The sequence below is a fragment of the Hemitrygon akajei genome, chromosome 18 (assembly GCF_048418815.1).
Source record: "Hemitrygon akajei chromosome 18, sHemAka1.3, whole genome shotgun sequence".
NCBI classification, from domain to species: domain Eukaryota; kingdom Metazoa; phylum Chordata; class Chondrichthyes; order Myliobatiformes; family Dasyatidae; genus Hemitrygon; species Hemitrygon akajei.
Genome location: NC_133141.1, coordinates 21614699 through 21639393, shown reverse-complemented (window position 1 = coordinate 21639393; position 24695 = coordinate 21614699). Strand labels below are relative to the sequence as shown.

The 24695-nt window shown below is 42.2% G+C and overlaps 1 protein-coding gene across 4 annotated transcripts in view; it reads left to right on the top strand.

Annotated features, from left to right (window-relative positions):
- Positions 1-23499, top strand: part of LOC140741179 (integrin alpha-7-like) — a 193580-nt gene extending 170081 nt beyond the window's left edge. For 2 of the 4 annotated variants that reach the window (XM_073071050.1, XM_073071049.1), the window contains exons 20-25: positions 879-1049; positions 4240-4353; positions 5176-5286; positions 7505-7600; positions 8338-8463; positions 11924-23499. In XM_073071050.1, coding sequence (XP_072927151.1) covers positions 879-1049; positions 4240-4353; positions 5176-5286; positions 7505-7600; positions 8338-8463; positions 11924-12082 — 777 coding nt within the window. In that variant the 3' untranslated portion in view covers positions 12083-23499. Of the gene's footprint in view, positions 1-878; positions 1050-4239; positions 4354-5175; positions 5287-7504; positions 7601-8337; positions 8464-9870; positions 9999-11078; positions 11105-11923 lie in introns of all 4 variants that reach the window. The other 2 variants (XM_073071051.1, XM_073071052.1) reach the window with 2 other exon arrangements.
- The last annotated feature ends 1196 nt before the right edge of the window (positions 23500-24695 follow it).

The following is a 24695-nucleotide window of genomic DNA, read 5'->3' as shown; positions in this document are numbered from 1 at the left end:
AGAGTTAAACATACTACACCTCTTCTGCCTTTAAAAGACTTAGCTGTTCTGTCTTTATGGTGAATAGTGAAGCCATCAAGCTGCAGCGCTGCGTCCAAAATGGCTGAGGATTTCCATCTTCTGTGAAGCAAAGTACACAGCAGTCCCTGATGTCCCTCTGGTACAGCAATCTTGCTCTAAGGACTTCAATTTTATTTCCCAGAAACTGTACATTCACCAACAGAATAGTGGGGGTGGGGGTCACAGTCTCTGTGTTTCAATCTTACTTGCAACCCAGCACGCTTTCCGCACTTCCCCTTTCTTAAAGAGAAACTGCACTCACAACCTGAGTCTGCAGTCCAGGATCTGTTGATTTCAATAATCGATAGAGTTTTTTTAAATACATCTTAAAATGATTCAGCTTACTGAAGTAAACATGGCTGTGACTGTGGATTTCAGCTCTATAGTTCTGAATGAGAATATCTGATGATTCCCATCAGAGTTGCACGCAGCAAGTCGCCCCTTATCGGCGCCATCTTTCTGCGAATAGTGTTACCCCAATATCACAGGACCTTTCTGACCTCACGTGTTTCTGCAAAACTATCAGAAAGATGAAAACCTGCAGTAAAAGTGACTTCTAAATCATAATTTTACCGAACAACTTTCAGCTCTCCCAGTCAGCTCTATTACTCCTGTATACAGTTCATTAACCACACGTGACAACTTTCCAACAAGAAGCAGACAGGAGGAACAGTTGAATCTCCTTTTGAATAGTTGCCAGGAAGGGGGGTGGAAAGGGTTTACTTGGCCTATTGTCAGCTGTGTTTGAACATGGGTAGGAGACCCTCCCCTGTGCATGGCAAAAGCCAAAGATAATTGTCCACCTTCTCAATCATCAGGTGCTGAACACGGGAAAACCTTTGAAAGCTTTGAGCTCTGCTTTCCTGAGTATCCGATGGCCTCACGAGATCAGCAATGGCAAGTGGTTGCTGTACCCAATGAAGATAGAATTTAACGGCAATGAGAATACGCAGTGCTCTCCATTCAATGCCATCAACCCTCTTGACCTGGTAAGCTTCTCTGACGAAATGCCTGTCTCCCTTTATGCATCAGCAGACATCGAGATGGTGAGAAGGTAAAATGACCAAGCAGCTTGCTCACTTTACACTGTTAGACCAAGTTAACATCTTTCTAATCAGTTGCATTTTCTGTACCAAAAATGCATTGCTAAGAGATGTATTATTGGTACAATGATTAAGTCGAAGGTAAGAAAGCTATAAAAGCAGGAGGGCTATATTAATGGGGATTGTAGCTTTCCCAACATTGGCTACGACTACCATAGTGTAAGGATGTGAAATTTATTAAGTGCATGTAAGACAGTTTTTTTTGAAACTTTATGTCACTAGTCCTGTCTTAATTTAGGAAATGAAACCGGACATGTAGTGGAAAAGTCAGTTGGGGACCACATTGGGGTCAGTGACCAATGTGAGCTTCAAGGTATATAAAAACGGAACACAAGATGTTCTACAGATGCTGGAAATCCACAGAGAAACACACAGAATGCTGCAGCAACTCAGCAGGTCAGGAAGCACCTTTGGAGAGGAATCATCAGGACTCATGTAGAGTCTCGGCCCAAAACGTCAACTGTTTATTCCTCTCCATAGATTCTGTGCTGACCAGCTGAGTTCCTCCAGCATTTTGTGTGTGTTGCAATATAAACAAGGATTAGGAAAGTCATCAAAGTTAAGATTCTTATTTGAGGGAAAGCTGATTTTGAAGACCTGGTAGAAAGTAGAAAGAGAGCAGATGCTTATGGGTAAAACAATATCTGACAGGTGGAGTCTTTTAAAAGGGTTAGCAAGTGTTCAGGGACTGCATGTTCCAGTAGTGGTAAAAAGCAATGAGCCAAGATGAAGGAATCTTGAATGAAAATGTTATTTAAGGTTTGATTAGGAAAAAAGGGAAGCATATTAGAGTTGTAGCTAACAAGTGAGTCCCATAAAGAATATAGAGGGCATAGAAGAGAACTCAAGAAAGAAATTAGGAGGGCAAAATGAGACCATGAAAGATTCTTGGTAGGCATGATCAATAAGTCCTAAGTCATTCTATAAATGTATTAGGAGGAAGAGGGTAGCAAATAAGTGTGGGTCCCTGTAGCAACAAATGGGATCATCTATATTTAGAGCCAGGAGATGTGGGTGAGGTCTAAAATGAATACCATCTGTATTAATCAAGGAGAAGGACGTGGAGGATTTTGAGTTCAGGAAGGGATACGTTGATGGTCTGGAGTATGTCTTATTAAGAAGGTGGAGGTGGAAGACAAAAGGGCATGAGGAGATCTATCCCAGGTACATAGGAGAAATAAGGTAGAGAGTGCTGGGGTGCTGATGGAGATTCTGTATCTTCATTAGCTACAGGCATAGTACCAGAAGACTAGAGGATAGCTAATGTTGTTCCATTTCTAAGGATAGCAGAAATAAGCCAGGCTGGCAAGCCTTACATTAGTAGTAGGTAAATAATTTGAGAAAATTCTAAGGGACAGAATTTATGTACATTTTCAAAGGCAAGGACTGATTAAGGTCAGTAAGTATGGCTTTGTGTGGGGCAAGTCCTATCTCACGAATTTGAGGAAAAGCAAAGGAAACTGATGAAGGTAGGACAGTAAAATGTTGCCTCGACATGCACGATAGGCTTGTCCAGAAGGTTAAGGCATATGCGATTCATGGAAAAGTGGCTAATGGGATCCAAAATTGGCTTGGTGACAGGAGGCAGAGGGTTGTAGTAGAAAGATGTTTCTCTGATTAAGTGTGACTGGTGGTGCTGGGGCCTTTGCCATTTGTGGTATACATGAACATGAATGTAAGAAGATTCAGTAGGTTTGCAAATGACACAAAAGTAGGTGGTTTAGTGCAGAGCGAGGAAGATTGTCTAAGCCTACAGCAGGATACAGATCCGATGGAAAGTTGGGCAGAGAGATGGCAGATGGGATTTAATTCTGACAAATGTGAGGTGATACACTAAATCAGATGGAATAGGACATGTACAATAAATGGTAGGGCACAAAGGAATGTGGCTGAACAGAGACACCCAGGGGTATAAAGCAAAGATGTGATGCTGAGACTTTATAAGGCATTGGTCAAACCACATCTGAGTACTGTAAGCAGCTTTGGGTCTCATATCTGAGGAAGGATGTGCTGGCATTAGAGAGGGTCCAGAGGAGAATTACGAGAATGATGCTGGGAATTGAAAGGGTTACCATATGAGGAGTGTTTGATGACCCTGGGCTTATATTCACTGAAGTTTAGAAGAATGAGGGGCTATCTCATTGAAACCCATCGAAAATTGAAAGAATAAGATAGAGTGGATGTGGAGAGAATGTTTCCTATAGTGGGGGAGTCTAGGACCAGAAAGAACAGCCTCAGAATAGAAGTATGTCCCTTTAGAACAGAGATGAGGTGGAATTTCTTTAGCCAGAGGGTGATGAATCTGTGGAATTCATTGCCCTAGATGGCTGTGGAGTCCAAGTCATTAGGTATATTTAAAGCGGAGGTTGATAGGTTCTTAATTAGTAAGGGCATCAAAGGTTATGGGGAGAAAGCAAGAGAATGGTGTTGAGAGGGAAAATAAGTCAGCCATGATGGAATGGAGATGCAGACTAGATGGACTGAATGGCCTAATTCTGCTCCCACACATCTTATAGTCTTATGGAATGTCTGTGACAGGGTGGAGAACAAGAGAGAATGAATGACACAGGTACTGTTGGTGCTATGGTCAAGGTTTTGTTATTCTCACAACACACACAAAATGCTGGATAAACTCAGCAGGCCAGGCAGCATCTATGGAGAAGAGTAACCAGTTGATGAGGTAGAGCATTGCTGGAACTGTAAGAAACAAAAATCTGCAGCTGCTTGAAATCTAAAACAAGAGTTAGAAACTGTTTTATCAGGGATTGCAAAGAGGAATTAGATAGACGCTAATTATCAGTGGCACAGGGAAAGGGCAAGGGAATTGGACTGACAGGATTGGACTACAGAAAGCTGACATGAAGCCAATGGGTTGAGTGATCTCTTTACTGTTCTGCAATGGGTTCTATGCTTCAGTGTGCCAGCCAAGTCACCTTACCTCAGGTACATAGTTCTGTTACCCGACTGTACACATGCATTAACATCTTTCTCAGTGGATGTTGGAATGAAGCTTATTAACAGAAATTTAGAAGTGGGTTTGACACAATATCATGTAATCTTTCTTTCCTCTTTGTAGACATTTAGCAACAGAAGCCAAGCAAAACCTCGTGCAGAACGGCTGCAAGGAGACGGTGGAGACCAGCGACAAATGGTGGCTCACCAGACAGGAACAAAGAAGAGTCTGACCCTGGTAACTGACCAAACTGTTAAACAGACTTAACGAATGTAGATAGAAGATAACTAAAAGACACAGATGAGTGAAGTATCTCCAGAAATAACCTCAGTTCATTGCCTTGTTCCAACACGGGTCTGATTTATCCATAATCATGTGAGTTTCTATTGAGTTTAGTGACCGATCCACACCAATACCTAACCAACACATTCCTGGTCACATGTCATGCAGCCATGCCAATTATGACAACTTTGGCTCTTGATTGGCTAAGATTGGAGCCACCCTGAGCTCTTGAGTCATCTCCACTTCCAAAGTGAACAGGGAATGAAAGATCAAGAAATTAAGAGATTAAGTATGAAGGACAAGAGGCATAGAATGTGAGCCATTTGCCACAATAGGTCACTTTACAAATCAGGTAACAAATGACCATACCCACTGTTTTCACAGACCTGTCAGTAGTAGGTTTTAAATTGCAACTGTTCTGAGTCTGATTTTTATTTTACTTCAAGGAATATAGGAAGTTTACTGAACTATTACAGCCCAAAAGTCAAAATTTCCATTTCTCATGTGTCAGACAAGCTTGCAGAATAGTCATTTCCCAATAGATTAAATTAACGCCCACCAGCTCAAACCTGCACACAATATTTAATGAAACTGCAATGCCTGTTGCAGAGCATCAATGTGAAAAGTAGGTTTTGTTTCTAATAAAAACACAAAATGCTGTCAGAACTCAGCAGGCCAGACAGCATCTGTGGGAGGAGGTAGTGATGACATTTCGGACTGAAACCCTTTATCAGGAGTTAGGTTTTGTTTCTAATTGTTTTTAACATCTACCCACAGGACTGTGATCAGGGGACAGCTAACTGTGTTGTCTTCCAGTGTCCCCTGCAAACCCTGGACACAACCAACGTGAAAGTAAGAGCACGACTGTGGAACAGCACTTTTCTGGAGGTAATTTTACAAGCACTTGTAATGCCAGATCATTCCGGCCTAAAATGCTGTGATGAAGGTCTCCCAGCACTGCCGAAGGAGGTTTGTCAATTAAATGTCACCTCATTCTAATTGTTGGTGACCATGACTCCAAGATTTAAGACTTAACAGAATTCAGGACAAATATCATGAAGTTTTACAGAAACAGAATGTTTAGATGATGATGCAGGTTGATTGAATCCAATTAATTGTCAAGTAGGCTTGAGTAGGCTCCTTCTGTTATCATCCATTTCTAGCTTCACCAATACCAGAAGCACAATTGATATTGGAAACTGAAATGTCACATTATTCAAGTTCAAGGTTATTGTCATACAACAAATACACATTTATACTGCCAAACAAGACAACGTTCCTCCGGACCAAGGTGCACAACACAGGACATATAACTCACGTACGTAACACATAAAGTAATATCACCACAAATAAATTAACAAATAATAAGGTGCATTTAGGACAGAAGTTAAAAAGTAAACAGTAGCGCTCCATACGTGATGAGACCTGGGGGGCGGCAGGAAATTCAGTAGTCTTACGGCCTGTGGGGAAGAAGCTATTTCCCATTCTAACAGTTTTTGTCCTAATGCTACGGTACCTCCTGCCTGATGGTAGGGGGTCAAAGATAGATAGATAGATAGATAGATACTTTATTCATCCCCATGGGGAAATTCAACTTTTTTTCCAATGTCCCATACACTTGTTGTAGCAAAACTAATTACATACAATACTTAACTCAGTAAAAAAATATGATATGCATCTAAATCACTATCTCAAAAAGCATTAATAATAGCTTTTAAAAAGTTCTTAAGTCCTGGTGGTTGAATTGTAAAGCCTAATGGCATTGGGGAGTATTGACCTCTTCATCCTGTCTGAGGAGCATTGCATCGATAGTAACCTGTCGCTGAAACTACTTCTCTGTCTCTGGATGGTGCTATGTAGAGGATGTTCAGAGTTTTCCATAATTGACCGTAGCCTACTCAGCGCCCTTCGCTCAGCTACCGATGCTAAACTCTCCAGTACTTTGCCCACGACAGAGCCCGCCTTCCTTACCAGCTTATTAAGACGTGAGGCGTCCCTCTTCTTAATGCTTCCTCCCCAACACGCCACCACAAAGAAGAGGGCGCTCTCCACAACTGACCTATAGAACATCTTCAGCATCTCACTACAGACATTGAATGACGCCAACCTTCTAAGGAAGTACAGTCGACTCTGTGCCTTCCTGCACAAGGCATCTGTGTTGGCAGTCTAGTCTAGCTTCTCGTCTAACTGTACTCCCAGATACTTGTAGGTCTTAACCTGCTCCACACATTCTCCATTAATGATCACTGGCTCCATATGAGGCCTAGATCTCCTAAAGTCCACCACCATCTCCTTGGTCTTGGTGATATTGAGATGCAGGTAGTTTGAGTTGCACCATATCACAAAGTCCTGTATCAGTTTCCTATACTCCTCCTCCTGTCCATTCCTGGCACACCCCACTATGGCCGTGTCATCAGCGAACTTTTGCACATGGCAGGACTCCGAGTTATATTGGAAGTCTGATGTGTACAGGGTGAACAGGACCGGAGAGAGTACGGTTCCCTGCGGCACCCCTGTGCTGCTGACCACCGTGTCAGACCTACAGTCTCCCAACCGCACATACTGAGGTCTATCTGTCAAGTAGTCCACTGTCCAATCCACCATGTGAGAGTCTACTCCCATCTCCGTTAGTTTGTGCCTTAAGATCTTGGGATGGAGGGGAGGGATCATTGACAATGCTAAGGGCCCTCATACGCAGCAGTCCTAGTAAATATCTGATGGGTGGAAGAGAGACCACAATGATCCTCTCACCAGTTCTCTCAGGGTAAGTATTTTCTAATGAACTCAGATACTGGGGCAGAGTAGTGGAAGGTGGAGTGGTGCAGCTTTCAGGTTCCAAGGTCTATGCACATGTTGCCAAATTTGGCAGTGGTGAAAATGTTGGCCCACATTCCTTTCCCTCATGTCTGTCTATTGACTACTTTTTGCTTCATTCTTGTACATAGATATTGAAGGAAAATGGTCAGGCATGGTGGTGTTGACTACCCCACAGAGGAATCATCTTGTGTCGTACTTGTCTTAATTCAGACATCAGGTGGGGGGGGGGGCAGAATTCAGAAAGGCTTTTCAGTTTTATTGATGCGTTAACCTGTCTTTGAAATTACAGGAGTACGCATCACTCAGTGAAATACGTGTGGTCATTCGTGCTGAGATTAGTGTGAAATCAAGCATTAAAAACCTTAAGGAGAAGACTGCTACACAGGTATGGAAGTAACTACAAATCCAGCCTTTACTGCCAGTTTAGGCCAGCTTTTAGATCTGGCACAGTGGGCTAGACTTGGTGAGAATGCGTGAGATTGTTTAAATTGCATTCCAGGTGCACCATGTACAACAGAAAGATTCACTGAATGTCCCATTAGGGAATGGATTAATGCACAAGGCTGTATGACCCATCTCTCACCTCTCCTATAACCATGACAGAACAATCTGCCTGGATATTGCCCAGCAAGAGAATGCTAGGGACTAGACTCACTGGCCTCCTTCCCTCACTAGGGTCACCTTCTAATCAAGTTTGCCTGGAAATATCTAAAATGGAAACCAGACAAAAGAAGTCATTAAAAAAATGTCAATTTCTCTCATAAGTTCCATAATATTTATAGAGTAATTATTAAAAAATTCAGTGAAGTTGTAGCATCATTAAAGGGTGCACTGCTGTCTGCTCCCCATCCCTTGATTTTCACAACCCCTCACCCATATTCCTAAAGGTGACCCATAGAACCTTTGTAGTAAAAATCTCCTTGATGGAAGCACTTTGAGACTTTAACCACAGCACTGACTTCATTGCTTGTGAACCTTGTCTCCTTGTAGCTTTTCCAGACCCATTTCAAAAACTAAACACACCTCAGCACGTATGTGCATAAAATTGCTACATAGCCAGAGATTTTAACTTCTGTGAGATTCTGTGAGAGTGTATTAGAATTGCCACTTTAATCTCTACAGGTTACCTTGCCAGTATATCCAGAGAAGGCAGGTGTAGTATATGGAGAAACACCTTGGTTGATTATACTGATTGCAGTCCTAGCAGGAATCCTGGTATTGGCTCTGCTTGTTTTTCTCCTTTGGAAGGTAAGCACAGATCTCATCTGTACATCTGGGTGTTGGTGGTGTCGACCTATGAGGTCTGAGGCTTCAAACTTAGAACCTAGATATAACATTATGGTAAAAAAATACAAAGCATAGTCCATCTGAGCCTGGTCCAGATTTTACTTTCAATTCAAAGCATTATGAAAGATTTAGAAGGTGCAATGCTGCCTTTGGTATATATTTCATCAACAGATGAAAGTTATGAGGATGATTGCCTTCAACTTTTTTGATCAGTTTAGTTGGAGTCACCATTTCTCAATCGGTCAGTTGTGATTTGTTGGTGCTTTCTGTAAGGCCTGATAGTGAAATGCGGCATTTGTTTTCTGTTCATCAAGTTAGGTCAATCTTGGGGCACCTTTGAATATCATAGAAATCAACTTCACAGTATCACACATTTCCTCCCATTTGTGAGGGGCAGATTTTTTAAAAAGTAGAGAGTGGTAGGTATGAATGTGCTGCTATGAACGGTGGTGGAAGCAGAGGCAATAGTGGAGTTTAACAGGCTTTTAGACAGGCACACAAACATATAAAGAATGGAGGGATACAGGTCATGTGCAGGCAGATGGAATTAATTTGGCATCATGGTCAGCACAGATTTTGTGGGCTGAGGACCCTGTTCCTATATGATATGATCTTGACACTGCTTCACTTATCCTTCTGTGTATTAGCTACTGTCGCCCTATCATAGATTGGGATTTACTGCGATCCTTCCTGATGATAATGTGCCAATTTGGCTATGGCTTTATTGTTCTCTCACTTTTTACTATCTTTGTAAGTTAGATATGAAATGTAGAAGTAGTTTCAAGCATGTTTGACATACAATTGTAATTTCAATTCTTGATTGTAAGGGGTGGATTATGTCAGGGCACCATTTGCAACTGAATTGTAAATGTTCTTTGGGAGTAGGCCTTTTACTTTGCTACATGTATTGCCCAGAAAAGATCTTCCCAAATGATTGTTAAAAATCTATAGAAGGGGTTATTGTGCTTTGAAAATGTGTTATGAGCAGAACAATGTGGTTGCCTTGGAATGAAAAAGGAACAAACTGGGGTTAAGGTATTGAGGTGTTTGTAGGGTTCCGAATTCCTCTCATTTCAGGAGTTATTTCATGGGATCCAGAGATTTCGCCATCAATTTGAAGTAAGGAGGCATTCATGAGGGAATTTGCTGTCTGTTGAAGAAAAGAAATCCCAACTCCAGTCATGTTCTGACCATTGATGTCTCTTAACACTGAGCCAAATTGAATTCCACTTGCTATTCTATTGACTGCATTCCTGAAATGAGAGCCTCAGTTCCTGCACATACCCCTGTTGTTCCTTTGGATGCCGGATAACTTGTCCCTACTTGGTTTGCCTGCCATAACACTGGACCAACGTTGCTTCCTTATAGTGCGGTTTCTTCAAGAGAACAAGCAAAGAGGCTAAGTATGAAACCGAATATCACAGGGCCCATCTTCAAACCCAGCCATCTGACCAGGACAAACTGGCCACGGAGGCATAATGCTGACTTCTGTAGCGGTAATTGTAGTGCCAGATCCCTGCTTGATCCGGGGTATAGTGATATAGTGTGTGTCTTTTGCACGGTATTGAGTGCTTGTTCTGCAGGTGGAGGAGGGATGGTGTAAGGATTATAAATAAATAAACTATAGATATTATGTTTAATGATAGCTGCAGTTTAAATGATTTGGACAGAGGATTTCACCCCTGTTGCATTTCCCATTGAGCAGCCAAAGATGTCTTAAAGGGATGTTCCCTAATTCACAGTTTCAACCCCATTATAAATCAGGAAACTGACTGAGAACATAAAGATGACCAAACTCAGTACTCAACTCACATCTTTATCAAATTGTGAAGTCTTTAATGCAAATGCAGTGAATCTCCAACCGCCACTTCAGATTAACACTGTCTTGTGTTGTAAAGCCACCTATTCTTTACTGGGTTCCATAAGTTGTTTGCCTTGATAATGTCAATGAGGTTTTGTGTGTGGTCAAAGGGAGAGATTGGTGGTCGGGAGCCATATTCACTGTATATGCAGGGTCAGAGCCAAAGGCCACTTGAGATCTCTAGCCCATTGTGAGCACTAGTGGGGACACATTCACCTGCTGTGATGGGGCATCATCTGCGATGTTTAAAATAGTCCATGTGTTTTGCTTAAGTAATAATCCTTACATTCTTCACCACTCCCTGCACTCTGTGTATCATTAGGCAGCAATGGACAGCTTTGCGATGTGCATTAGGCATGCATTTCTGTTTATTTCTGTGACTTTCCTCCCCCCTACACCTTGTGAAGTTTGGATTTGTTTTCAGTGTGTACACAGTAGGATTAGCCTGAGATGCTTTGCATGAAACACATTTTATTTGAATGTTTTATATCCCCAAGGAATCAGACATGTCCTCTCACATGCTTGTGTGTGTGTGCTTTGTTTCACTTATTGAAATAGTTTTTTCCCTTTCTGGTTGAGATAAAGCTCACCTGGACTGATAAGCCATTTGGATTTAATTTGCATGAAGTAACATTGCCACAAAGCAATAATTTCACTTTAGGAAGTATTAAACACTCTCTCTGTTTCTGTTTTTCCTCCTTTGCTTTCTTCCAAGAGTTTCCCAAGGCTGCTTCTGAACAGGTTGGCTCTACTTACGAGATTCTGTAATTGTGTGGCTTCCTTCAGCTCAGAGTTAGTGCACAGGGCATGGAACATCTCCCATTTGGGGCTGTATGGAGGGATGGCAATGTTTACCATTCTCAGACAAATGTAGTTAGAAATAGCCTCAGCATCAAAGGTTTGACTGTGGTAGAAGTCTGCTGTAGAAAGAGAAAGATTAATGTGAAGGTACTGTACATCAGGATCTCCCAAAGTGCTCAGGGCCAATGGAAACCCTTTGAACTGTGGTAAAGCAGGGCAGACAATTTATACACGATATGCTCCCACAAGTATCAGTGAGATACTACCTAAATAATAAATCTTTTACCATAGTTGGTTAAGGCGTAAATTAGGACACCAGGGGTAAATTTCCCTGCTCTTTCTGAACACATGAGATGGTTTACATCCACTTGAGAACACAGATAGGGCTCTTAGTTTAACATTGCGGTGAAAAGGGTATGCTTTTGACAAAGCAGCACTCCCCAACACTGCACTGAAGTGTCAGTCTGATTTATTTAAACAAATCTCTGGAATGGGAGTTGAACCATAACCTTATAACTCTGAGGTGAGAGAGTGAAACCAAGTGAATTTCCTGTCAGACATATTTGCACAGAAATGGGGTAGGCGTGTGGAGATTAGTGGGGTGATGGTGGTGAGGAGGCTGGGAAAGACTCACATACAAAGGCAGATGCCAAGCGTTGCTGAAAGAAACTGCCCCTGGCCAGATCCCATTTTGCTGATTGGTTTTACACAGTCCAGGAAGCAGAAATAAATTGCATTCTCTCTTCTCGTCCTTTGTAGTGTGGATTTTTTAAGCGCTCCCGTTACATCGATAACGTCCCTCAGTACCACGCCGTGCGGATAGGAAAAGAGGAGCGACAGCTACACGTTGATGAAAAAAAGACACAATATCAGAAGGAATGGATGACTCACTGGATTGACAGTGACGGCTACTCATGAACCTTATTTATTTTTATATACTTTAATAAGCAGCTTAAAACAATGCCCTCCCCAACCTCACAACTCCCAACAAACATGTATGTTTCTGATTATAGCACCTACCAGCTGCACTGAAAACGAACAAGGTGACACTCTGAGACAGTGAGAGCGGCAAACTTGAATCCTGAATCCAGAGCAGATGCTTGACTACTTTCTGTTGGCGACGCTTCCACGATCTCATTGTGCATCACAATGGTGCTTACCACTGCTGAATTAGAAGACTTGACGTCATTCTTATTAGTTTTTTTTACATACTGTAGGTAGTAAGCACCCACCCCTCTGCTAGTGTCCACCTCTTTTACCCCGACCTAAATCATGTTACCTGTTGTTATGCCACTGTGGTTCAGATGCCCAACAAAATATTCTGTGATTTGGTTTCCAGAGTTGAGTGTGAGGGGAAGATAGTAGAAAAAACACCAGATCCTCCTCAGGTGTGACTAAAACAGGACCTGTTGACTGCCCATTTAGCTCACATTCAGAGCTGATTGAACTGGCTGTTTTCGATTTGCTTCCAGAACAAGAAAATAGGGTTTTGCTTATCAAGCTCTCTCCAGCCAGTCTGATGCAGACTGTCTGTGACACAACAAACAAAATGTCAAAAGTGAAGGGATAACACGGAACTGGGATTTGAGGTGATGAAATCACTTCTTAATATCACATTATAATATGAGAAGGGAAACTTATATTGATGAGATGCTTTCATGTCCCCTGGACTTACCAAAACAGTTCACAACTAACTGAATTGTTTATTTTTAAGTGGGATTGCTGCTGTTAAGGGAAGAAATGTGGCAGCCAATTTTAGCACAGCAAGATTCCACCAAAGAAAAGGGAATGAGGTGACTGACCTAGCATAAAGGTCAACCATTCGGCCAATTGGCCCATGGGAGTATTTTTGTGCTGTGACAAGCTTCCCTCCACCCCATCAGCATAAGCTCCTCATCTGATTCTCTGCCCTGTACACTGTTTGAGCTGAGTCACCAAGACCACAACTGATTTATCATATAGGTCGAGCCTCTAAGTGCATGAATAAGACCTTCAGTCTTGTCTTAAAATGGCCAAGGCAATCACTTTGGCAGCCATTAGGCACTCATTCCCTAATAACTAAAGTAGATCAGAAAAACATTGCGTCACTTAGTGCAATCATGTCACGTTTCATTTAGTGACACCATGTCAGAGTCAAGTCTGGTTTCACATTAGAATGGTAAATTGCAAAATAACTCCTTCCAACAAAGTAAGTGTCTGTTACTTTTTGTGAGATTCAAATTTGATATCTGTTTAGTCATTTGTTTGGATCTGATATTTTGATCACATGAACCTGCCAGTATAACTGTCTGGTTTATCTTGTGGAACACTTTATGAGGAGAATTAGACAATCATGGGGAAGAGATAAGTACCTTCAACAAACCCACCCCACCCCCATATTTTAATGTTTCCCTTGCAATATTTTAAACCTGCGTGATACCAGTTTTTTGAAACTGAAGCAATCTTTCTCTCCCCTATCTCCTTGTCTTTTTTCTGTCCCTGTTGATTTTCATCTTCTCGCTCTTCCAGGCCACACCACTCTTTGTTTAGAAATACATCTCAGACAGAATTCTGGGTACAAAACCATACCTAAAGACTGCATGGCACAAACAAATGTTGCTTCAAAATTGTTATCAAATTGTGACCATTAGAGTAATAATTGCCTATATCAGTCAATTTTGTCTTTATGTCTTAAGCCATGATCCTATAGTTGCATAGTTTATGCTTTGCAATTGAAATAATTGTATCCATCATAACCCACGATTAGTGATGTTATCTTACACTGCAGTTGCAAATAAATAAGGTGAGGTACTTAGCAAAGAATTGCCCGAAAAGGTCCACTTAAGTCATCAGAATTAATAGCTGGACCTGAGTAAATTAGATTTGTCAGGTTTAATGCCATAAAACTTTTGCTGCTGGTTCACTCCAGGAGCTGATCTCAACTGCTGAATTCAAGTACCTGTTCACTGTTTCACTGTCAAGTAATACTTGGCATGAATTCTGCACTGTCATGCACTAGACATAGCTCCATCTCTGTTGTTAGTCAGTACCCTCTGATGATGAATACCAAGGACAGCTAACTGATACTAGTTTTAGACTTCCTCAGACAGAGCAGTCTCTTAGCTTGCCCATTCGAAAATCATTTCAATGCTCCTATCCTTGCTAGTTTCTTCCCCACAGTATAATCAGATCAATTCCAGTGCACTTTGAAAAAAGGCATTGGTTAAGGTTTCAGGTTTCCCTGAACTAACATTCTCCCCCATTGTTCCCTAAGATCTACTTTGATGACCATATTTTCATACCTTCGGGAGTATATAACACATGTCATGCTCTCTTTTTGTTTAATTTTTGTTCCTTAGAGCAGTGAAGAGATTAAGAAATGTGCAATGGATGTGCAACAAACACCAAGCATTCACTGCTGCAGAGATATAAACCAAAAAATGATGGAAACACTCACTGGGCCAGAGAGATCCTTTGGAGAGAGTGAAAGAGTTGATCTTTCATGTCAATGGCCTTTCAATGATTAGAAGCATTCTATATCCACAGATGCTGTCTGACCAGTAAAGTGTTTCCAACATTTTTGGGGGGTTTTTTGTTTCAGATTTCCAGTGTCTGCAGTGTTTTGCTTTTAGATGCCCTCAACCAGTCCCACTGGATAGTGCTTCTCAAAGAGAGCCAGGGCCTGTGGGCAGGCACTTCAAGTCAAGTACATGTCAACAATTTGCATTGTTCTCAAACCTTAGAAATAGCTATGAGTGGGCTCTGTTTGTGGATAACCATGCCCTCACTTGACCTCCACTGCCATTAATTGTGGATGGAAAATGTGCAAACCCAACCTAGAAATATTTGAGAGTTACTTTCCCATTAAACAGGATCAATCTGATTTTGATTGGGCATCAAGCTTAAATACTCCACTGTGGTAATCAGAAACATATCAATATGCCTCCTGATTTGCTTCATTTTCTATTGTCTGAATGAATCTGTGCATTTGAATGTCTTGGCACATTGAATATGATTAAGAGACTTATTCACAAAACAGACCAATGAACAGGACCAGACTACAAGTTTGTCACCTTTAATTTGGCATTTTCTTTTCCAAAGTATATTCCATGTTTCAGAAATTGCCTCTTGGCATCCTCTTTCTCCTGCAGAAAATGTTAATTCTGTGCGCAGGAGATCCACTTCCACCTCTCATCAGGCCAAAAGCTCTCTGGCTGATTATTCTGGGAAATGCGCTTTAAGGGAGAACCAGAGTGTATTATTGACCACCAGCTTATTTTGAGATTCTCTGCATCCCAGGCCAGGTTGCAGAAGGTGTTATACTTCCTGCAACACAGCATCTTTTGCTGTTTCTCTGCAGTTTTCAAAGGTGACTCAGTGCGTCCTGATGCAGAGGCCCTAAGATAGAATTGGTCTTCAATGTTTGTACAAAGCAGGTCTGCTGTCATCTACACTCCATTATTCTCTTCCATTGCCTTTTTAAAAGCAAAATTAAGCAGCTCCTCACAACTCAGTTCCACTCCTTTTACCTTGACCCAATTTCAATCTCAGACTGCGAGATGTGGAATTGGCCAGAATCCACAGGATTGGGTGATGGTGGGGATGGGGAGAATGCTGAGGGTGCAGGGAAAATTGGAGGGGCTTCCTATTCCTCAATGTTGTCCTGCCACCAACCGTACAGAAGCCTCTGTGCTTCATGACTTTATCCTGCATTGGCTGGTTTGCATTTGACTGGTCCTGTTGACCTTGGGGCTGTATTGTGAGTACAGACACTGAATTACCATCTACTGAATCTTTAAAGAAAGTCTTTATTGTGCAGCAACAATAATTATTAGTGACCTGAAGTGACTTCAACTCAGTTTAGTGTATGGTACTGTACAGTGTTAAATCAAATGTATGCATCAGTTGAAGTGTGCATTATTTAACATTGTACAGGAGTGAAGCCTTGGTAGTGTCAGGTTGGTGTGCAATGTTTCCCAGACTATAAAGACGACCAGTGTGACTTTATCAACAAGGACAGTGGCAACACCCCTTTTCAGTAACCCTTTAATCTTTGTTTCATGGTTAAGATATTCATACTTGTATATAGTACTTTGAGGAAGTCACATTCCACTGTCTTACATTTTAGCCCTTCTCAGGAAATATGTTGTTCCATGGCAAAGACAGGTGGCTAAACTTCAGGCTAGTATCAACCTAAAGTGCCCAAATGCTTAGTTTTTTTTGGACATGAAATGGACACATTTAATCTAGAACCAATCCCACAGATGTGGGTTGGTAGGTTAATTACCCTTATTGTGTGAGTGGTAGAATCTGGGAGGAGTTAATAGGAATGGAGGGAGAAGAGGTTAAAGGGATTGCACTGTGAGTCAGCAATGACTTAGTGGACTGAAATGGTGTCCTATGTTTTAAATAAATAGGGAATATGGAGCAGGATGTGAAATATGGAATAAATGACATTTTCCTCCAAAGAACCCTTTCAGATTAGCTGAGATTTTATTGAATGGCAGAGCACACTCAAGGCCAATTGACCCACTCCTGTTCTTACTTCCTACGTTCCCTGTCTTGTCCCATCTACATTTTGTAAGGCAGATGGCTTGATTGGGAATTGAACTCAGGTCGCTGGGTTGAAAGTGCAGCGCACTACCACTGTGGATTGTGTGGGAATCCTGCAGACTGGAGTTGATGTGCAGATTCAAAAGCAAGTTTTACTTTCTTTTAGTCAAGAAGGACAAAAAGCAGGCAAGGGCAAAAACAAGCAACCAGTCCAACTCAAAAACGTAGTAATCCACACACAAGTTCCAAGATCCAAGATCTTGATGCACAAAAAAGATCCAGAAATGACAGGTAGTAAGCAGACAAAAAAAACACAGAGAAAAGCTCAAAAAAGAAAAAAAAACATATGTATCAGAGGTTTTTGCTATTTACAAGATCACACTGAAGACTGAGCATAGATATAGGAAGCGGGATTTGAATACACACGTGTTATGTGCATTCAATGATCAATAACAAGAGAGTCCAATCAGTTCTGTAAATACCCTTGGGGAACTGTGTCTGTCCCTATTGGCCAACCCCAGAATAGACCAGAGTCCTAACAGGATCCCCCTCCCCTAGGAACGGCTCTTGACTTTCCCCAGGGACGATCAGGGTGGTGGTAATGGAACTCCTGAATGAGATCAGGATCCAAACCATTCTGTGCCGAAACCCAAGAGCGTTCTTCAGGCTCATGACCCTCCCAGTTCACTGGATGCACCCATGGGCCCAGCAAGAGTCCAGCAGGTGGTGGACTGCATATACAGGCTGACCATCAACAAGCCTTGAATGGGGGGGGGGGGGGGGGGTGTGGCTTGTAGCAGGAGCCAGCTGACTGGCAACCATAGGCCTAAGATGGAAAACATGAAAGGTGGGGTTAATCCAAATTGATCAGGGGAACAGGAGTGAACTAGAGCCACGATCCTGGAGCTCAAAACAATGGGCTCAGGGTCCCCTTTTGGAACCGGAGGCTGGAACAGGCTGAACAGGCTGAACAGGACAAAATAGAACCTGTTGAAAAACAGAGCCCACTGGGTTTAGTCTTTTGACTTGCTGAATGTACTCTGGGTTTTTGTGGTCGGTCTAGACAGTGAAGGGATGCTGGCCCCATGCAACCAGTGTCTGCACTCTTCCAAAGTTAATTTGATAGCCAAGAGTTTCTTTCTGTAGGTGCAAGACAATGTGAGTAGAAGGCACATGGATGGAACTTGTCAGATGTCTGTTGAGACAACACTGCTCCAACACCTACATCCACTTTAGCTATGAAAGGGAGAGTAGGATCAAGGAGGTCCAGCAGTGGGGTGGTCCTGAGCTCTAAGAAAGCTCTTTCTTCTTCAGAGGTTCAGGTGAACTGGGTGGTGGCCTCTTTTTGGTCAGGGCAATGAGAGGTGGTGCTATAGAGCTAGAGAAATGGATGAATTGTTGGCAAAAGTTGGCAGAACCAAGGAAGCATTGTACCTGCCTGACAGAAGAGGGTTTGTCGCTAGTCCCTGAATGTTTTGATCTTCCTGAGATCCATCTGGATTCTACCCTGGAGGATGATGAGCCCTACGAAGGAGAATTCAGATGCATGGAATTCACATTTCTCTGATTTCAGATAAGGTGGCTCATGAGGAGGCACTGGACGATTAGTCGAACGTGATGAACATGCTCATGGAGTGACTTGGAGAACACCAGAATATCTTCAAAGTAGATGAAAACAAAGCGGTTTAACATGTCGCGCAGGACATCACTGATGAGGGCTTGGAACACAGCTGGAGCATTACTAAGTACGAACAGCATAACCAGGTACTCAGGGACCGGTAGGGATGTTGAATGCCATCTTCCACTTGTCTCCTTCTCAGATGCGGACCAGGTAATAGGCATTCTGGAGATCCAACTTGGTGAAAACTCTGACTGCTTGGAGTAGCTCAACTGCCAATGACATCGATGGGAGGGTAACGATTTTTGACAGAGATTTTGTTCCGTCCATGATAGTCAATGAAGGCCTCTGTCCTTCTTCCCCACAAAGCGAAAAAACCTGTTCCCATAGGGGAAGTAGATGGTCGGAAGATACCAGCAGCGAGGGCCTCCTTAATGTACTCGTCCATTGCTACCATCTCGGGACCAGCAAGAGAATATTCTACTTCAATGAGGGCAGGTACCAGGGAGTAGATCAATGGAGCAGTCATATTGGCAATGAGGAGGAAGGGTTGCGGTTCTTCCCTTACTGAAGACCTCCTTCAGGTCCTGGTACTCGGAAGTTCAGAAGACTCAGGAGATGTAGAAGGTGGTGTAGAGAAGAGGCAGGCAGCATGACCGTAGGGCCCCACTCAAGTACAGTTCTGGTAGACTAGTCAATATGTGGGTTGTGGCAAGTTAACTATGGGAATCCTAAGTCAACAGGGAATTGGGGGAATGGATGAGATGAAGTTGGATTTCTTCATGATGATTATTAATAGAGAGACGCAAGGGGACAGTGAGGTGATGAACACTGCCATTACCCAAAGGTCTTCCATCTAGGGCATTTACAGCCATTGGGGACTGTGAGAGTGTTGAGAAGATTTGTCGCAAGGGAAATGTCCATGAAACTATCTGCTGCACCAGAGTCCACCAGGGCTTGGAGGGCGTGCTGTTGGTCCTCCCAGGATATGGAGATGGGAAGGAGGACACCAGTGACTGAGGTCTTGGGAGTGAAAGAGGACCCTATCGCAGCCCTCCCTCCTCTGGATGGGTTTGGGCTTTTCCCAATAGCTCAAGACAGGTTGACCTAAAGAGGTTCTGTTTTCCATAATAGAGGCAAGACTTCACCCTCATTCTACGGTTTCATTCAGCCTGAGCAAGTCGCATTCCTTCTAAGCTCTTCCAAGGCAGTGGCCACTTGAGGGCTCTATGGTGGAGGTAGTAATGTCCATACTGTGGTCTTGAGTGCATTAGGAGCTGAATGGGGTTCCCTTCATCTCTCACAAAGGCGATTGTTCAGTTGAATGGAGAAGTCAATCAGTGTCCAGATCGCTCAGCGCATCCCTGGATGCTAACTCATCTTTGATGGCATCTGAAAGCCCATGTTGAAAAGCAGCAATGAATGCTTCTCAGTTCCATTGGCTCTCAGCAGCTAGGGTGCAGAAGGAAATGGCATAATCAGTGACACTGAGGGTGCCCTGATGGAGTTGAAGGAATCGTTTGGCCACTTCACGACCGCTGACTGAGTGGTTGAAAACCCTCTCCAACTCATCCATGAGGGGTGTGTGGGTATGTACACCAGAGGCTTTTAGATAGATAGATAGATAGATAGATAGATAGATAGATACTTTATTCATCCCCATGGGGAAATTCAACTTTTTTTCCAATGTCCCATACACTTGTTGTAGCAAAACTAATTACATACAATACTTAACTCAGTAAAAAATATGATATGCATCTAAATCACTATCTCAAAAAGCATTAATAATAGCTTTTAAAAAGTTCTTAAGTCCTGGCGGTAGAATTGTAAAGCCTAATGGCATTGGGGAGTATTGACCTCTTCATCCTGTCTGAGGAGCATTGCATCGATAGTAACCTGTCGCTGAAACTGCTTCTCTGTCTCTGGATGGTGCTATGTAGAGGATGTTCAGAGTTATCCATAATTGACCGTAGCCTACTCAGCGCCCTTCGCTCAGCTACCGATGTTAGCCCGCCTTCCTTACCAGCTTATTAAGACGTGAGGCGTCCCTCTTCTTAATGCTTCCTCCCCAACACGCCACCACAAAGAAGAGGGCGCTCTCCACAACTGACCTATAGAACATCTTCAGCATCTCACTACAGACATTGAATGACGCCAACCTTCTAAGGAAGTACAGTCGACTCTGTGCCTTCCTGCACAAGGCATCTGTGTTGGCAGTCCAGTCTAGCTTCTCGTCTAACTGTACTCCCAGATACTTGATCGCACTGAAGAATGAGCAAAGTAAGGTACAGGAAGAAGGATTGGAATACACTGACATTAATTGGGAACATGTTCAGTCAATGATCAATAACAAGAGAGTCCAATCAGTTCTGGAAAAACCCTCAGGGAACTATGTCTGCCCCTGCTGGCCAACCCTGGAATAGACCAGAGTCCAAACACTTAAATGCAACACAAAGAAGAAATCTTAGATCAACATCAGGGCAGGTGATTCTATCTGAACAGAGGGTTGAGGAGATACATGTCTAGGTGCTGTAATTAGTTCAAGTTTTCTCCCATCCCTCCCCTTCCACCCTCCCTCAAATTCTGATTGCAACCTGCATGCTCTGCCAGTAAGAATTGTTTAGCAGAGCAAGTACAACATTGTTTAATCTCCTAAGTGTTAATCCACTGGAAGATGAGGAGGTCTCAGCTAATGTCAAGTTCAGCAGCAAGCAAATGGTCATCTAAAACTGTCCTTGGCAAAGAATATTTGCTGTTTATTGCCACTGGATTCAAGACAGGATGGAGCTTAAAGAAAAATGAAGAAAATCTGCACATGAACTCAGTCAGTGGTAACAGATATAGGGGCAAGTGTTTGTGTGGGATGCCTATTTCAGGACTTCTGTTAGTGTAGTGCCAAAACAGCAGTAGAAGCATCAGTCCCTGATCAGCCCTCCCCAAACCGCTCCTTCCCTCCCTTAGCTTGTTATTTCACATATAATGCACTCAGTGGAGCTGATTGATCTTTTTCATTGCCTTAAACCTGATCAAAGGAACCTCCTCCCACAGCTTTCTGGGGTTTTTGCAAGACACTTCTCTGCCAAAGAACCAACTATTCAACAAACAGGGGACTGGCAACAGTATTTGCAGTGTTTGTATAGAGCAGAGGTGTTGTTCAAACAGGCAAAAGGGGTGTTATCAGTGTCGGAGCACTACATGCAGAATTATTTGACAGAGCTTTATTCTGTCCAATCCTGGAGACTTAGAAAAACTAGAAAGGTTTTAGTTGTTGGTATCACTGCAGTCAAATGTTCCATTCCAGCTTCTCTCAACCTTCCCATCACCCTCTGAAGGATTCCAATGAAAAGGTGCATTGTCAATAAATCATTAAAGGACATTTGTAGTAATTATCCATTGGAGGTAATTCTCACTTGAATACCATTTAATTACCTCACCAAATATTGACTGCTCACCAACTCTGCAGCACTTATTGGAGCTAACAGTTACAAATCCTAACCAACTGGTGGTGACCAGTGTTTCCAATTAATGAGTGCACTTGTCTTACCATATACAGGGTGCATTGTCTTTTATTATTTTTAGCATTTATGGGAACGTGCTCTAATCCAAGCTGCTAGTAAGGAGGGGATACAGTCAGAAATTTGGTCCCATAGATGTTGTAATATTTTTAATGTGTACTTCCTTTGAACACAACTACCTGTAGGAAATATACACGGTCAAATACCTAATAATGCCAACAAAATTCTTCAAGTCATTGGAACTTATTTTTTCACTCTGCTCCTTTTTTAGCCTTTAGAAATGACCTGGTATCACTGCAGGTTCAATGCTGGACCAGTCCCTTTGTCCTTGGGTGGCACAGTACCCAAAGGGAATTAGAAGGCAATAGATGCTAATTTTGACCGAAGCAATGGTGAAGGGTCAGACTGAGGTAAATCAAGAAGCAGTGGTGGTTGACCAATAACCAACTTGGAATTTTACAGCCCACAAGAACAGATGATTGACAGGTGGGGTACCCACTGCAATCGGGTCCCAGATGAAGCTGAGTTGGCATGACCAAATCTTAACCTTCTCAGAATGAAGTGAAAGAAAGACAAGTACCGGTAAATTAGAAACAATCCCACTGAATGTCAACCCATGTAACTCATGAGTACAAGCCTAAAAGGAAGGATATTTTATGTTCCTTACATCACAAATTGGTTTACTGATAATAAATCACTGGTTACAAATTATTCCCTGATTGCATTTCCTTGAGAAATTAGTTAACAGCAAATGTCTGTAACTGTTCTACCTTATAATTTTGTGCCTTAACTTACCTGCTTCAATGCTCCCTTTTGTTGTACACTTTGCATCGAATGTGTTTAAATATAGACATTTTTCTCTAATAGTTGATGTTCAGTACACTTTATCATGCCCGGTGATTGACCAGTTCCTACCTTTAACACGATTTCTTCATTAGACTCTATGGTTGGGTTAGAAGAGATAAAATGATTAGTTCTGTGTTGACACAGACACACCAATCCAATGTTACTGCTCTTTGATCATCTCTCCTGGAAACTTGCTAAGAGTGCCATATCTTGGACAATGCCAACAGACCCCCACTCCCCATACTCTCATTTTTTTTTAATGGCCTGGCCTTTACAGGTAGGCCATTGGTGCAATATGGTGCTGATTTCTCAAACTGGTGTCCTTCATATTGGAAATTACTCTGAGGAGTAAAGTTCAACCACAAGCCAACAGATTCCCAAAAAAAGATTGGAAAGAGAAGAGGGAGGGGGGAAAAGAGATCTCAGTGCATTTCATCAAAATTTCCATGGATAAATTATTGCTGATTTTCTCTACCTCCCACAGTGAGTGAACTTGGTCAAAGCAAACGGCCGGGGAATGAATATTAGCATATACACTGATTGTGCATCTGCACTGGTCGATCACTAGTCATGACCTTTCACCTGAATATTTTGATGTCAAGTGATAATGTACCCACGTCCAAATACAACTGTCAAATATTAATATAGCTCAGATAATCAAAGTGCTCCATTTTTTAAAAATGTGGTTGTATATAAATCTATATTTGGGTGTGGTTGCTTTGTACATTTTGTTAACAAATTTCATTTCTTTATTGAATGTTTGTCAAGCAGTTTACTTATTTAATGTTCAATTCTCAGAAGTAATAAAAGTTGGAAATGTCCAATATTGTGTTATTTCATCTTTTTGTTTTTGAAGTCTTAGAACAGAAAATACTGGGGACACTCAGTAGGGCAGGCAGCATCTGTGGAATGAGAAATTAAGTTACTGTTTCAGGTTCTGTAATGTTAACTGTTTATCTCTTCTTGTGACCTGTTGAACATCTCCAGCTTGGTGTTTTTAAATTGCAGATTACCAGCATCTGCAGTTTTTAAAAACTTTTCAATTGTTTATTTATTTATTTCTTTATTGAGATACAGCACAGATTAGGCTCTTCTGGGCCTTCAAACCACACCATCCAACAATCCCCTGATTTAATCTGAGCCAAATCACAGGACAATTTACAATGGCCAATTAATTTACCAACCAGTACATCTTTGGACTGCGGGAGGAAACCAGAGCACCTGGAGAAAACCCATATGGTCACGGAGAGAATGTACAAACTCCGTGCCTGCCTTTCTTGAGAATACTGATTCATTGCTGGGGTAACTCTTGCAGAAGTTCCACCTGCCTGGGTTATTCCACCAACACCTAGAGATCCTGTCCGTGTGAAAAATAGTCACTAATCAATCTAGCAGAGAGTGGTTATAATATGGAATTCATTCCCACAGGGAGTGGTTGAGCAAAATAGCAGAGGTGCCTTTAAAGGAGACTGGGGAACCCAATAGGGAGGAAGTTCTAGAAGGATGTGCTAACAGAGTTCCATGAGAAGAAATGGGAAGAGGCCCTTGTGGAGGTGAACACTAGTATAAAGCTGTTTCCAAACTATGCATTCAACTATTTGTTGTTGATCATATGTGGGCCTTGGGGAAAAGCCATATTCCCTGTGTGGTGATGCTGGCTGCTTTCCAGTCTTGACTGCATTTATATCCAGGAGTAGAAATTCATCAGCACCATATTAGCAATGCACAAGGGTCTTTGCTCGTTGCACCAATTGCTGTTTTGGTTGTAGACTCATCCCAACAAAATTCAGTTGCACCTGAGGCTTCAGATGCTGTTTAATCTGGCCATTAAATACTTTCCTCTGTGTGCTGTGTCGTTGTGGATTGTACAAACTCCCATGCAAGTCCAGGCTATCTTTAATTCAAGGGACCAATGAACAAGAAGAGATCAGCCAGTCACATGTACAATCCTTAAAGGACTGCCCTCCCAATATTAAATAAACCACAAGCAGTATGCTACAATTTGTACCTAAACCCAGCA